This window comes from Ranitomeya imitator, chromosome 2, assembly GCF_032444005.1.
Source record: "Ranitomeya imitator isolate aRanImi1 chromosome 2, aRanImi1.pri, whole genome shotgun sequence".
NCBI classification, from domain to species: Eukaryota; Metazoa; Chordata; class Amphibia; order Anura; family Dendrobatidae; genus Ranitomeya; species Ranitomeya imitator.
The window spans coordinates 493236626-493252505 of NC_091283.1; the positions used below are offsets into that span (position 1 = coordinate 493236626).

Sequence of the window (15880 nt, forward strand, 5' to 3'; positions counted from 1 at the left end):
TTACTTTTATAGCGGTTTTTTGGCGGATTTTTAGGGTTGGCAGCTGTCACACACTAAAAGACGCTTTTTATTGCAAAAAATAGTTTTTGCATCACCACATTTTGAGAGCTATAATTTATCCATATTTTGGCCCACAGAGTCATGTGAGATCTTGTTTTTTGCGGGACGAGTTGACATTTTTATTGGTAACATTTTCGGGCAGATGACATTTTTTGATCGCTTTTTATTCCGATTTTTATGAGGCGGAATGAACAAAAAACAGCAATTCCTGAAATTCTTTTAGGGGGGGCGTTTATACCATTCCACGTGTGGTAAAATTGATAAAGAAGCTTTATTCTTCAGGTCAGTACGATTACAGCGATACCTCATTTATATCATTTTTTTATGTTTTGGCGCTTTTACACAATAAAAACTATTTTATATAAAAAAATAATTGTTTTTGCATTGCTTTATTCTGAGAGCTATAACTTTTTTATTTTTCTGCTGCTGACGCTGTATGGTGGCTTTTTTTTTGCGGGACAAGATGACGTTTTCAGCGGTACCATGGTTATTTATATCCGTCGTTTTGATTGCGTGTTATTTCACTTTTTGTTCGCCTGTATGATAATAAAGCAATGTTTTTTGCCTTGTTTTTTTTTTTTTTTTGCGGTGTTCACTGAAGGGGTTAACTAGTGGGATAGTTTTATAGAGCGGGTCGTTACGGACGCGGCGATACCAAATATGTGTACTTTTATTGTTTTTTTTTTAATTTACATAAATAAATGGATTTACTGGGAAAAAAATTTTTTCTTTATTTGGCGATTTTTTTTAATTTTTTTTATACATTCTATTTTTTTTTTTTTTTACTTTCTACCATTGTCCCAGGGTGGGACATCACTGTATTAGATCAGATCATTGATCTGACAGTGTGCATAGCACTCTGTCAGATCAACGATCTGACAGACAAGCTTAGGTGGCTTTCCGGCGCCTGCTCTCAGCAACTCTCAGCAGGCGCCGGCTAGCCAAGTCATTTCATGACCCGGAAGGAGTCCGGCGGCCATCTTGGATCCGGGGACTCCTTCCGGGTCACCGGAGCAACGCGATCTCATCGCGTTTCTCCGGTGGGAGAGCGCAGGGAGCCCCCGTCCCTGTGCGATCCCCCTCTATGCCGCTGTCACTACTGACAGCGGCATCAGAGGGGTTAAATGCCCGCGATCGGCGCTACCGCCGATCGTGGGCATTGCTGCGGGGTGTCAGCTGTCATATACAGCTGACACTCGCACCCGATCACCGCGGCGCTCAGCGCGAGACCGCGGTGATCGGTGCGCCGTACTAGTACTGCTGCTGGCACAAATGCAGTGCCGGCAGCGCAGTACTAGTACGGCGCATGTCGCGAAGGGGTTAAATGAAGTTCTGTATTATTAAAGGGAACTTGTCACACCCCCCCTTTCCCCCCCAGGGTGTTTTTAAGCGAAAGAGCCACCTTCAGCAGCACTGAGGCTGCTTTCTGTGAAGGTGGCTCTTATGTTTCTGATCCCTAGTAACACTGAAATATTCACTTTTATAAATTGCGCCCCATACCTGTATTGAGTCCCAGAGGTATGGTGTCTCCCCCCTGTTGCAGTTGCCTCTCAGCCGTCCAACATCCCCCTCTTGCGTCTGTGCGCCGACTCCTGTGTTGCTGTTACATGCCTGGCGCTTGCGCTGTGCCAACAGTTCTCGGGCATGCACAGTGTGCGCTGCCCAGGAACTGACATCAGGCTATCACGCCTGCGTGTTGTGGAGACCCCAGATCCCACCCCGCAGTGTGTTATGATGTATGATCTGGTGCCTGTGCAGTGGAGCGGGTCACCGAGCTCTATTGAAGATAGTGCCAAAATCTCGCGGCAGGATCTGGGGCCTCCGCAACACACAGGCTCGATAGCCTGATGTCAGTTCCTGGGCAGCGCGCACTGCGCATGCCCGAGAACTGTTAGACAGTGCAGGCGCCGGGCATGTAACAGCAACACAGGAGGCGGAGCACAGACAAAGGAGGGGGATGATGGAAGGCTGGGAGGCGGCTGAAACAGGGGGAAGACACCATACCTCTGGGACTCAATACAGGTATGGGGCGTAATTTATAAAAGTCAATATTGCAGTGTTACTAGGGATCAGAAACATAAGAGCCACCTTCACAGAATGCAGCTTTAGTGCTGCAGAAGGTGGCTCTTTTACTTAAAAACGTCCTGGGGGGGTGACAAGTTCCCTTTAAGGGAAAAAGAAATCCAAACCTTTGTTAAAAAGTGATTGCCCCCCCCCCCCACCTTAAAACATAAATTTACTGTGGTTTATCACATCTTTGGGTAATTGGGTTCTAATTTCATAGCCTTACACAAGCCTGATTACTACCACACCTGTTCCCAATCAAGAAATCACTTAAATAGGACATGCCTGACTGAGTGAAGTAGACCAAAACGTTCGGAAAAGCTAAACATCATGCCACGATCCAAAGAAATTCTGGAGCAAATGAGAAACAAAGTACTCGAGATATATCAGTCTGAAAAAGGTTATGAAGCCATTTCTCAATATTGGGACTCCAGCGAACCACAGTGAGAGTCATTATCCACAAATGGTGAAAACATGGAACAGTGTTGAACCTTCCCATGGGTGGCCGGCCGACCAAAATTACCCCAAGAGGACAGCGACGACCCATCCAAAAGGTCACAAAGGACAACACAACAACATCCAAAGAACTGCTGGCCTCACTAGCCTCAGTTGAGGTCAGTGTTCATGACTCCAACATAAGAAAGAGTCTGGGAAAAAATGGCCTGCAAGGCAGAGTTCTTAGAGGAAAACCACTGCTGAGCAATAAGAATATAAAAGTTTGACTCAGTTTTGCCACAATACATCTTGATGACACCCAAGACTTTTGGGAGAATACTCAGTGAACTAACATGACAAAAGTTGAACTTTTTAGAAGGTGTATGTCCCATTAAATCTGTCGTAGAAGTAACACAGCATTTCAGAACAGGAACATCATATCAACAGTAAAATATGGTGGTGGTAGTGTGATGGTCTGGGATTGTTTTGCTGCTTCAGGACCTGGAAGACTTGCTGTGGTAGATGAAGCCATGAATTCTGCTGTCTACCAAAAAATCCTGAAGGAGAATATATGGCTATCTGTTTGCAACCTCAAGCTGAAGTGCACTTGGGTTAAGCAGCAGGACAATTGTTCAAAACATACCAGCAAGCCCATCTCTGAATCGCTAAAGAAAAGCAAAATTAAGACTTTGGAGTGGCCTAGTCCTGACCTTAATCCGATTGAGATGCTGTGGCATGACCTTAAAAAGGCCGTTCATGCTCAGAAACCCTCCAATGTGGCTGAATTACAACAATTCTGCAAAGATGATTGGGCCAAAATTCCTACAGAGAGTTGTCATATACTCATTGCAGTTGTTGCAGCTAAGAGTGACCCAACCAGTTATTAGGTTTCGGGGCAATCACTTTTCCACATAGATTTAGATTTCTTTTTCCCCTAATAATAAAGACCTTCATTTAAAAACTGCATTTCGTGATTACTTGTGTTATCTTTGTCTAATATTTAAAATTGTTTGGTGATCTGAAAGATTTAAGTGTGACAAATATGCAAAAGAACAAAAAATCACAAAGGGGGCAAGGACTTTTTCACACCACTGAATGTCCCTTTGGTTCCAATAGGAAGTATGTAATACTTTATTTCTCCTCTAGAGGCTCTGCAGGGTACACGAACACTTGAAGCCACACACCTCTCGAGATTACAGCTAATTGCTGGAGTTTCCACCAGCAGGGCACCTGTAATCACCTTATTGTTGGGGGACCCTTTTAACTAATAGGTCATATGCGGTGGACAACCTCTTAAAGTGAATCTGTCAACAGGATTTTGCCACCTAATTTTACAGCAGCATAGTGTGGGGACAGACCCGGAATCTAGTGATGTGTGACTTACTGGGATGCTTGCTTTAGTTTTGATTACATCTCTGTTTTATTAGCAGCAGGTCATCACTAGAAGACTAGTGGGGTTATACAGAGCAGAATTCAGAGAACTGGTAGATTTCCAGCAGATAAAACAGGGATTTTATCAAAACCGCAATAAGCTGCCCCTACATTTTATTGTTTTCAGATGAGATAGAAAAAACCTGGTGACATTCCTTATAATGAGTTTACTTAAGTAAAGACTTTCGGTTTTTTTGACATAGTAATCAGGACCTTTACATACGTTCGTGGCTACTTTTAGCTAAAAAAAAGTTGCATTATGTTTCAGCCTGTAATTTTCATTACTTCTTTCAATTACAGATCCCCCTCCCTTATAGGTAGTTTGCAGCTAAGATCTTAGTTATAGACTTTTTTTTGTTGTGGGAGTGTCTCCCAGTAATATAGGCTGGATCTGGGTGATCAGAATGCTGCGATCTTCACTAGATTCCTCAGTCCAGCTTCATTCCTGGGATGATTTCCCCTTCTATAGCTGATGATGGATTATGCGCTAACCAGAGCTGTTCTTACTTAATAACTTGATGCATTCCCTGTCTTCACAGTGATCTACAATAAGCCTCCCCTCTACATCGCTACTTATATCTCTAAGACTAACAGAAGGGAGGCAGAGCTGAGAGTGCTGTTAAATCTAACTGAGCTCTGCTCTAAGCTCTGTGACAGATTCTGCGGCAAAATGGTAAGAAAATATTAATGAATAATGAAGATAGTTTAGAGAGTTGCAAAATCTTGTATTTAGGAATCAAAAGGACAATGATTAAAATCAGAGCAAAGGTCGGTATAGCTGTTAGGCAGCAAATCTATATATATATATAATTGTCTAAGGCAGAGGTCCCGAACGTTTCTGACCTTGAGAGCCACATTCAGCTCTGAGAGAGGGTCGGGAGCCACATCCAGCCTTGAGAAAGGGTCGCGAGCCACATTCAGCTCCCGCCCCCCTCACAATAGTGGCAACCAAAGCCCCCATTACAGGCATAATGGTAACCAAAGCTTTTCCACAAAAATCACGCCAAAGCAGTATACAAAGATCCAGGGGTTCCCACAATACCCCCATTCAGTTTTCTCCTATAAAGCACTCCCAAGACACTGTCACATCCGGCTTCACACATCTCTGACAGGTGGTATCATCTTGTCTCCAGCGTACCATACTTATATCATCTCAAAACCCCTAAGATCATTATATGAGCGTCCAGATCTGCTCTTCTGTGCAGGGCTATTCACAAAATTCATCATTTTCAGATTTGCTCTTCATACCTGTTTACTAGAACTGGAGCTAATGCACCAAGCTGACAGACAGCCGCGAGCCTCAATTCATGGGACAACGAGCCACATGTGGCTCCCGAGCTATAGGTTGGGGACCCCTGGTCTAAGGGGAACTTCCGTCTTTCTGTCCTCAACTTCCGTAACGGAAATCCCGCGTCGCTGATTGGTCTCGGCAGCTGCCTGTCATGGCTGCCGCGACCAATCAGCGACGGGCACAGTCCGATTAGTCCCTCCCTTACAGTCACAGTGCCCGCCGCCCACTCCATACTCCCTGCAGTCAGTGTCCCCGGCGCTCCCCTCCATACTCCCCGCTCCCCGCAGTCAGTGTCCCCGGAGCTCTGCTCCATACTCCCCGCAGTCAGTGTCCCCGGTGCTCCGCTCCATACTCCCCGCAGTCAGTGTCCCCGGCGCTCCGCTCCATACTCACCGCTCCCCGCAGTCAGTGTCCCCGGCGCCTGCTCCATACTCCCCGCAGTCAGTGCCCGCTCCATACTCCCCTCCAGTAATCACTCACACAGGGTTAATGCCAGCAGTAACGGACCGCGTTATGCCACCGGTAACGCACTCCGTATCCGCTGCTATAGGCAGCATCAATAGTAAAAAGATGTAATGTTAAAAATAATAAAAAAACAAACAACCTGCTATACTCAACCTCCGTTGTCCACTGAGCCGCTCACGCCGGCTGCCATCTTCCGTTTCCAGAGATGCATTGCGAACTTACCCAGAAGACTTAGCAGTAGTATATTGTCCGTGACTGGACAATATACTACGTGGCTGGGCAATATACTACGTGACTGGGCAATATACTACGTGGCTGGGCAATATACTACGTGACTGGGCAATATACTACGTGGCTGGGCAATATACTACGTGACTGGGCAATATACTACGTAGCTCTGTGCTGAATACTACGTCGCTGGGCAATATACTACGTCACTGGGCAATATACTACGTGACTGGGCAAAATACTACGTGGCTGGGCAATATACTACGTGGCTGGGCAATATACTACGTGGCTGGGCAATATACTATGTGGACATGCATATTCTAGAATACCCGATGCGTTAGAATCGGGCCACCATCTAGTTGACTTTATAATCATAAGTATTTCCCAATGTTGGTAGGTACTCACCCATCAGACCACCAAATGTAATAGCCGGAGAGAGGGCAGCAAAGTAGATGAAGATGACAGCGGCCAAGCACTGTGGACTAAGAGCATCTCGGATGTCGCTGAGATACTTTGGGTAACGCCGTTTGACGTCACGCACAAGGCCCCCAAATGGCTTTCCGGTTCTTCGTAAAGGATCTTCAGGTGGTTCTGCTTTAAGCTTTTCATCTATGGAATACACAGAATGATAGATTAATAGCAGACAACTAATAGAGCGACCACTGTTTTAAGATTTATTTCTTAAATCAATGGTGCGCAGGAGGATAAGCAACTTTGTAATATATCTTATCAGAGAAATTCTCCAACTGGATTGATCTTTTTCTCTCAATTCATGGGAAAAATCTGTATTTATTGAAGACAGATTTTCCAATGACAGAAATTGGAGATGACCGTTGGTGCTTTTAAACTTCTATGGAGGGAGGAACTAGAGGCAGGCATTCTGATGCAAGTTCTCCTGGTAGACAGCTAAAGATCTCCATAGAACTTTATGAGCACCATAACTGAGTAATAAGAAAATCCGTACCACTGGAGACAGGTGATCAGTCCAGGAGGAGAAAGAAGCATATTTCCCTATTAAAATATATTATACAGCTTATTTTCATGAGTCTTCTTGGTTTGTTTTAAAGAAAAGTTAAAATGATTGCTGCTCTTTAAACGTCCTCCATTGGAAAGTGGAAAAACCCAAAAATTAATAATAAAAGGTTTCCGCCGTATTAAAAGTGGATGAACTGATTTAATTCATCCGTTATTAGTGTGATAATATATATGTGATAATGTCATGCTGGCAACATGTGAGCTTTACCTTTGTGTCCACCTGGAACCACTTTGATTTCTTGATACCTCTTCCTCAGCAGGTTCTGTTGGACTGGTAGAAGGTCCTTAAGTAACTGCTCATTGGTAGCATCACAGGGGGGCAGGACTATACAACAATCTAAGAAGTCATCCAGGGATTTCAAGATATCCTGGCGCCCACCAGCCAAGTACATATCAGTTCGGAAGACCTGAGGAAGCATATTTAGGAAACCAAGATCAGCAATGAAAAAGAAATCAAAGATTGCAATTAGAACAATTGGTTTTTTTTCAGATTCCCATATTCTGCATTGCCCATACCAATTTATAGAGACAACTTCCAGATATGCATCCCATTTATAGTGTTACTCACTCTTTCAGCCATCATGCTGGACACAGCTCTTCCAACTTCATGGTAACTCTTGTAGGTATCTCTAGGTCCAAGGATAATGAAAAGGAACCTGATAGGCAGAGCAACCTCAATGACTGACTCAAGGAGAACAGCTTCTTTCAGACGAACAAAACACAGTGTGGGGATCTCCAGGAAATGTGCACTACCTGTGGAGTTGGAACATGGTGAGAGAGAAGATGGGATGGCAAGCATGGCAAATTGGAAGGGTCTACAAAAAAGGAATGATAAGACGAGTAGAGGTATAGGAGCCTAAAAGAAGGATTGGTAATGTGGTCAATGAAAGATGGTGAAAAAGAGACATAAAACCAAGAATTAACCATATATGTGATAACAAATTTCTTCAGCAAAAATCAATGATAGAAGAACCCACCTAGACAGTTTTACTTACCCACCAAAACCACAGAGGCTTCAGCATTTTCTGGTACACGCTCTGTTAAATTTCCCGTGAGAGGTTCCTATTGGGTTTGAGGGTGCATTGTAAGAAATATACATCTCATTAAAAGTATAAAAAACAAGAACTATTATACAACCAGACTGCATAAGCTGATCAAGGGGTGGCATCAGTGGTGTAACTGACAGAGATGGGGTCCCATTGTATTGCCAAGTTTGCCACTCAAGACAGAAGGGCCTGATGATGGGTTTCCCCTCAATATACTTTCTGTGACCCTTGCAACCTCTTCCCATCTAAAGGCCTCTCTGCCACATAGGTACACACCAGTATTATGATTGGGACCTGATAGGTGGGTTGGAAAGCTGTTACAGATTTTACATTACTGTTCAGATTTACGGAACCATTTCTTGCCTTCTCTGAGAGAGGTTTCATTTGTAGCTGATGTAGGAGAGGTTGTCCACTCTCGGGGTCCTCTTTTAATTTTTCTCCATCAGCGTGGCTGTAGAAATGAAGACTTTTATTATCATGTATACATTTCTTGGGAATTTATGAATTAACTTTAATTTACAAATAATGAAAACTATATTTGGCGGCTTTATAAGAGATCATGTGGTTTGGTGACACACTGAGTTGCCCTCAGCAGTCAGCTGTACTGGCTATCATAAATGGGAGTGTGACTTTGAGCCCTGAGTTTGAGTTAAGACAGACCTGTATCTACTTGTTCATGACTCTACATAATACATAGAGGAAATATGATAAGACAACTGGGCAATACCTGTGTCGCAGTAGAAGTGCCCTCAAGACCTCTTCTCTGTTCTCAGGTCGAACATGTCCTTCATAAATAAGTTGGTCAATGACTTGGCTAGATATTCCAGGTAGAGTCTTTTCGGCCAGGTCAAGAATTACTGTTCCTAAGGTAAATAAACGGTTAGATAAGAGAGAACCATTGTAATCCAACATATTCCATAGTGTAGAAGCCCTTACCATTTTTTAAAGCCTGTCGTAACTCCAGGAGGCTTGTGAAGGTGAGGTAGGAGAGCTGAGGTTTTCCCCAACACTTTAGATCATCCTGGAAGTCTTCTTCAGTCTTTAGCCAACGGGCTGCCTCCACCCAATGCAGTTCATTGGTATGGTCCATGACCAACTCCTGTAACTCCACGTAGGTCTGGTGGAAAGGGAAGGTCAAAAAGTTGGAACAATCTATAGCAAAGAACCACAATGAAAAAGGGATAGTCATGGGACCAAGTGAAGGACACTCATCATTAGCTACACACATTGAGGTCACCATAGTGGAACTGATTAGAAGCTAACCCATCAGTTTAATGGCGTTCACTAATGTAGGCATTTGACCTACGAAATTACCCCCCATGGGTACAGACAAAAATAATCACCTCATAGATAAGTCCTACAAAAAGTGACAAGAAAAATTAGTGCGTTGTCAGGTCATCTCTGAAAGAGAGAAAGTTGTGAACCTTCTCTAATGATATAGTGTCATGTTACACTGAAGACGTGTGGCTGCATCCAGATGTAGCAGGGTTGAGCTGGTCCTTTGTCACGGACAATTTTGGATTTCGGGGGTTATTTGTAGCTTTTCATAGGACGGATGGCAAAGCTAATGGATTATCTAAACCATGCAAAATGTAAATTCTACGCTGCTATATCTGATGTAAAGAAATAAAAATATACAGTATTACATGAAATTACGGCACATTATCTCATTTACAAGTAGATCTAAACGATCAGAAGCAGTTCAGCTTGTGTTTAGCGTACATACAGTACACAGCGAGCTTTTATATCTGTATATAGACAATATATATAACTACCAGAAACATCCCCGGCCATTGTGTATATATCAACATGACTTGTCTATATAAAGCCATTACGGCACACGCCGCACTCGCTTCAGCATTCCACTCCCGCCCTCCACCTTGTCGCTGCATATCTTACCCATAAAACCTCAGGTATCAGGACGGAGAGATGGGTAAGGACTTGTGTCCCCCGGAAATTGTGGAAGACATTGCTAGGAGAAGTACTGTTTTATCGCAAGAGTCAAAGTAGTGTTGGAAAAAGTAGGAGGGGGGTAAGAAAGCACAGATAATTCTGGCTAAACCTGAAAATCAGTCTGTTCTGCACTGCCATGTGTGATAATGCGGGTGGGTTTGAGGACACGAGCCGGATCAGTCACTCTAACTCTTCTAAATTTTATCAAAAGGATTAATGCCCATTTGTTAGTATAGTTCTGAAAAAAAAAACACATTTTGGCAGGGTGTCACACTGTAGGACCCCCTGCAATCATATATATTCTATAAAGAAATAAGACAACAGGTGTTCAATTCCTCCACAGCGCCTCTACAGGGGACATGAAGCATTACATGGTGTCTTTTGAAATCAATGAGAAAGCGGTTCCTCCAAGCAAAATTAACCTTTTTGTTTCCTGCTCCTGATATATCTATAGATCCCAAATAGGGAAATATATAATGACATAAATAGGTATATCCCATTCCTATCAATCTGTCTCTAGGAAAAGCTGGGTGACAACCAAAATTCTGGCCATTACAGCTCCCACAGGGGTTGTGACCCAACTTTATATCTATCCTCTGCTCCCTTAAGATTGCTTGCATAACTTGTCAAAATTGCCATTCAGGAATATGGGAAAGCCGAATGACCTTCTCTATGGGAGATGTAATGGTAGATGTAAATGGTTAAAATAAACAGCTGTAAAAAAAAAAACCTCAGCTTGGTGGAATTTTACAACTAAAGAGTGGAAAATGACTCAAGGACAAGTACTGAGTGGACATTTTATTATTTTAGAAGAAAAAAATAAATGGCTTCTCTGCTGCTTTTTATCAAAACTCCAATATTCATGATGTGCATCAAATGGAGGTACTGTATTTTAAAGGGATACGGGTAATTAGAAGAAACAGTCAGTGTTTCCCAGAGACAGCGCCCCCTATAATGTCTATGGCTTGTGAGATATTGGAGCTGTGTAAATACTGCAATACCAGACTTGACCAGAGCAGAAGGATGGCACTGCTCTCTTCTCTCTCTCACTAGTATTATATATATACTAGCTATTGAACCCGTTCTACGCCCGGGTGGCTAGCATCTATATTGGTATATGGTCTCCATCCTGGTATGTGCTGCTCCATCCTGCATCCCCATCCTGTCATGAGCTGCTCCATCCTGCGTCCCCATCCTGACATGTGCTGCACCCATCCTGCACCCCCATTCTGACATGTGCTGCTCCCATCCTGCACCCCCATTCTGACATGTGCTGCTCCATCCTGCGTCCCCATCCTGTCATGTGCTGCACCCATCCTGCGCCCCCATCCTGCCATGTGTTGCACCCATCTTGCGCCCCCATTCTGTCATGTGTTGCACCCATCCTGCGCCCCCATTCTGTCATGTGCTGCTTCCATCCTGCGCCCCCATTGTGACATGTGCTGCTCCCATCCTGCGCCCCCATTCTGACATGTTCTGCACCCATCCTGCGCCTCCATTCTGACATGTTATGCACCCATCTTGCGCCCCCATTCTGTCATGTGTTGCACCCATCCTGCGCCCCCATTCTGTCATGTGCTGCTCCCATCCTGCGCCCCCATTGTGACATGTGCTGCACCCATCCTGTCATGTGCTGCTCCCATCCTGTGCCCCCATTCTGTCATGTGCTGCTCCCATCCTGCGCCCCTGTTCTGTCATGTGCTGCTGCCATCCTGCGCCCCCGTTCTGTCATGTGCTGCTCCCATCCTGCGCCCCCGTTCTGTCAGGGTACTGCTCCCATCCTGCGCCCCCGTTCTGTCATGTGCTGCTCCCATCCTGCGCCGGTTCTGTCATGTGCTGCTGCCATCCTGCGCCCCCGTTCTGTCATGTGCTGCTCCCATCCTGCGCCCGTTTTGTCATGTGCTGCTGCCATCGTGCGCCCGTTCTGTCATGTGCTGTTCCCATCCTGCGCCCCCGTTCTGTCATGTGCTGCTCCCATCTTGCGCCCCCATTCTGTCATGTGCTGCTCCCATCCTGCGCCCCTGTTCTGTCATGTGCTGCTCCCATCCTGCGCCCCTGTTCTGTCATGTGCTGCTCCCATCCTGCGCCCCCCGTTCTGTCATGTGCTGCTCCCATCCTGCGCCCCCGTTCTGTCATGTGCTGCTGCCATCCTGCGCCCCCGTTCTGTCATGTGCTGCTCCCATCCTGCACCCCCGTTCTGTCATGTGCTGCCCCCATCCTGCGCCCCTGTTCTGTCATGTGCTGCTCCCATCTTGCGCCCCCATTCTGTCATGTGCTGCTGCCATCCTGCGCCCCCGTTCTGTCATGTGCTGCTACCATCCTGCGCCCCCGTTCTGTCATGTGCTGCTCCCATCCTGCGCCCCTGTTCTGTCATGTGCTGCTCCCATCTTGCGCCCCCTTTCTGTCATGTGCTGCTGCCATCCTGCGCCCCCGTTCTGTCATGTGCTGCTACCATCCTGCGCCCATTCTGTCATGTGCTGCTCCCATCCTGCGCTCCAGTTCTGTCATGTGCTGCTACCATCCTGCGCCCGTTCTGTCATGTGCTGCTGCCATCCTGCGCCCCCGTTCTGTCATGTGCTGCTACCATCCTGCGCCGGTTCTGTCATGTGCTGCTGCCATCCTGCGCCCGTTCTGTCATGTGCTGCTCCTATCCTGTGCCCCGTTCTGTCATGTGCTGCTACCATCCTGCACCCGTTCTGTCATGTGCTGCTGCCATCCTGCGCCCTCCGTTCTGTCATGTGCTGCTGCCATCCTGCGCCCGTTCTGTCATGTGCTGCTCCTATCCTGCGCCCCCGTTCTGTCATGTGCTGCTACCATCCTGCACCCGTTCTGTCATGTGCTGCTGCCATCCTGCGCCCGTTCTGTCATGTGCTGCTGCCATCCTGCGCCCGTTCTGTCATGTGCTGCTCCCACCCTGCGCCCCCGTTCTGTCATGTGCTGCTCCCATCCTGCGCCACCATTGTATTATATGCCCCCCATAAGATGCTCCATTATATATGCCCCGTATGCTGCTGCCATATATATATAAAAAAAAAAAATACCATACTCACCTATGGTCGCTGGGCGCCGAGTGCTGGGGGCCTGAGCAGGCGGGGACACCGGCGCGCTGTGGGGGTCAGGTGCCGGAGTCACCGCTAGCTCAGGCCCCCAGCACTTGCTATACTCATCTGTCTGTCCCATTCCAGCGCTGCGCGCCGCCATCTTCTGGCTCCTCTGGCTGTGACTGTTCAGTCAGAGGGCGGTGCCGGCGCGCATTAAGCGCGTAATCGCGCCCTCTGAACTGGGAACGTCACAGCAGAGGACCCGGGAGACGGAGCCGCACGCAGCGCTGGAACGGGGGACAGGTGAATATACTTACCCTCCTGGCGGTCCCTGACTCTCCGGTGGAGATCGCGGTGTACGTTCAGTGTTTACGCATACCGCGATCTCCTGGGAGCGTTACTCTGTGAGGCCCAGACTGCGCCGGCGCTTGCGCAGTCTATAAAGGCTTCGGACAGAGTGACGCTCCCAGCGTTATATTATAGATATATATATATATATAATTCAGGAGGCGGTGGATCTGGATGATCGCACCCATACTCTTGAGCTTGGTGCTGCTTTACTTTATTTTTACATCTAGACAAATAGATAAATAGATAGATGGATAGATAGATAGATGATAGATAGATAAATAGATAAATGGATAGATAGATATGAAATAGATAAATAGATAGATAGATTGATTATCAATCATTGATAGATAATAGATAGATAGATAGATAGATAGATAGATAGATAGATAGATAGATAGATAGATAGATAGATAGATAGATAGACAGATAGATAGACATGAGAGATACATAGATAGAAAGATAGATAGATAATAGATAGATAGATAGATAGATAGATAGATAGATAGATAGATAGATAGATAGATAGATAGATAGATAGATAGATATGAGATAAATATATAGACAGAGGTAGATAGATAGATAGATAGATAGATAGATAGATAGATAGATAGATAGATAGATAGATAGATAGATAGATAGATAGACATGAGAGATACATAGATAGAAAGATAGATAGATAATAGATAGATAGATAGATAGATAGATAGATACTGTAGATAGATAGATAGATAGATAGATAGATAGATAGATAGATAGATAGATAGATAGATAGATAGATAGATAGATAGATAGATAAAAGTAAAGCAGCGACAATCTCGAGTATGGGTACAATCCTCCAGATCTTGGATAACGATAATATGGAAGAAATAGGGGCCGAGCTATGTAGCTTGACAAAAAAAAAAAGAAAAGATTTATTCCATGCCCAAAGTATACAAATCACTACTGTACTATATATAGTGTGTCCGTAAAGTCATGGTGCACTTTTGACCAGTCACAGGATCTATTTATAGTTTACATTTTGGCGCCTTTTCTCTGGCCCAATCATATCAGACCTGTTCATGAGGAGAGATAACAGGAACCAATCAAACAACACAAACACATTTAAGCGGTTGCTGAGCCCCCAGTCAGATTAACCCCTGATAAACTGAACTCTGATTAATACACTGCCAGGTCTGTGACATCGTGCAACCACACGCTTATGCCAGCTGTGCGGTTTTCCATGCCAGTGGAGATGTGGATGGTACAGAGGAAAGTTCAGTGTGTTCTGTGGCTCGCTAAATTGGAATCCGTGACCAAAATGCTACGTGAATATCGGTGCGTTTATAACGAAGCGCCACCACATAGGAATAACATTAATCAGTGGGATAAGCAGTTGAAGGAAACCTGCAGTTTGGTGGAGAAACCCCGTGATAGGCCCATTTTTTTCACGGAGCGGTCTGTGACGGCAAACACGTATCTTGACATGTTGGAATTGTATGCAATGTCACAATTTCCAGAAGGTGTCATCTTTCAACAGGACCGCGCTCCTCCACACTACGCCACCCTTGTTCGTGAGTTTCTGGATGGAACATTCCCCAGGTAGTGGATAGGCAGGGGTTCTGCCAAGCCATGGCCACCACGATCCCTGGATCTGACGCCCTTAGACTTTTACTTTTGTGGTTATGTGAAGCAACATGTGTACGTTGAACGTCTCAACGACATTAATCACTTAAAACAAAGAATCACAGACGTTATTCACTCTGTTACACCAGACGTCCTTACCCGTGTGTGGCAAGAACTTCACTATCGTTTAGATGTGTGTAGGGCAACAAATGGAGCCCACATCGAACTGCACTGAATAGGCATGAAACTGGGAGAGTTTTTCTTTTATTTGGAGCAGCTTTCACATTTCTATTGTCTTTTGTTGCTTTCCAGTGACTGCTCAAAAGTGCACCATGACTTTACGGACACACTGTATACTGGGCATGGAATAAATATTTTCAACTTTTTGTCATGCTACGTAGTGCGGACTCTATTTTTTACACAGACCCCCATGTATAGTTTTTCTAACTTTCTTCCTAGGGGACCTAATAATTTTGTGGTTCATCTACTTCCAGTGGTGACAGTTTGGAGGAAAGAATGTTTCAGTGTTTGCTAGGCTTAGTAAGTGAATACCCCTACAAATTACACAGGTCACTGCCTGCCACAAGATCAGAACATCAGAACAATGTTTGCTGCTCCTCTTAAATACAGTAACTTTACAGCTGCAGGGCCAAAGATCCAAAAATCTTTAATACATGATATTTTAGCCTTACTTCAGCACAAAATGTAAGTCAGATGTAGCAGTGCTGGGTTAGTCATTTATAAGGATCATTTCATTAAAAGTGACCCCCATAGAAAAGCCATTTATATCAATGTAGTCAGAATGTAGCATCGGAGGTCGCCAATTAGTCTCTGAGGGGGTCTGGTGGTCTCTAGCCAATTTAATCTGGATATCAATG

General features: G+C 45.1%; 1 protein-coding gene across 4 annotated transcripts in view; it reads right to left on the bottom strand.

The window, feature by feature from the left end:
- The window catches only part of SLC4A1 (solute carrier family 4 member 1 (Diego blood group)), a 76243-nt gene that overhangs the window by 35095 nt on the left and 25268 nt on the right, over window positions 1–15880 (bottom strand). For 3 of the 4 annotated variants that reach the window (XM_069751489.1, XM_069751491.1, XM_069751493.1), the window contains 7 exons: window positions 8992–9172; window positions 8783–8918; window positions 8419–8506; window positions 8005–8071; window positions 7578–7762; window positions 7218–7416; window positions 6380–6583 (listed from right to left, as the gene is read on the bottom strand). In XM_069751489.1, the coding sequence (XP_069607590.1) occupies window positions 6380–6583; window positions 7218–7416; window positions 7578–7762; window positions 8005–8071; window positions 8419–8506; window positions 8783–8918; window positions 8992–9172 (1060 nt within the window). Of the gene's footprint in view, window positions 1–6379; window positions 6584–7217; window positions 7417–7577; window positions 7763–8004; window positions 8072–8418; window positions 8507–8782; window positions 8919–8991; window positions 9173–9954; window positions 10052–15880 lie in introns of those variants that run through there. The other variant, XM_069751492.1, reaches the window with a different exon arrangement.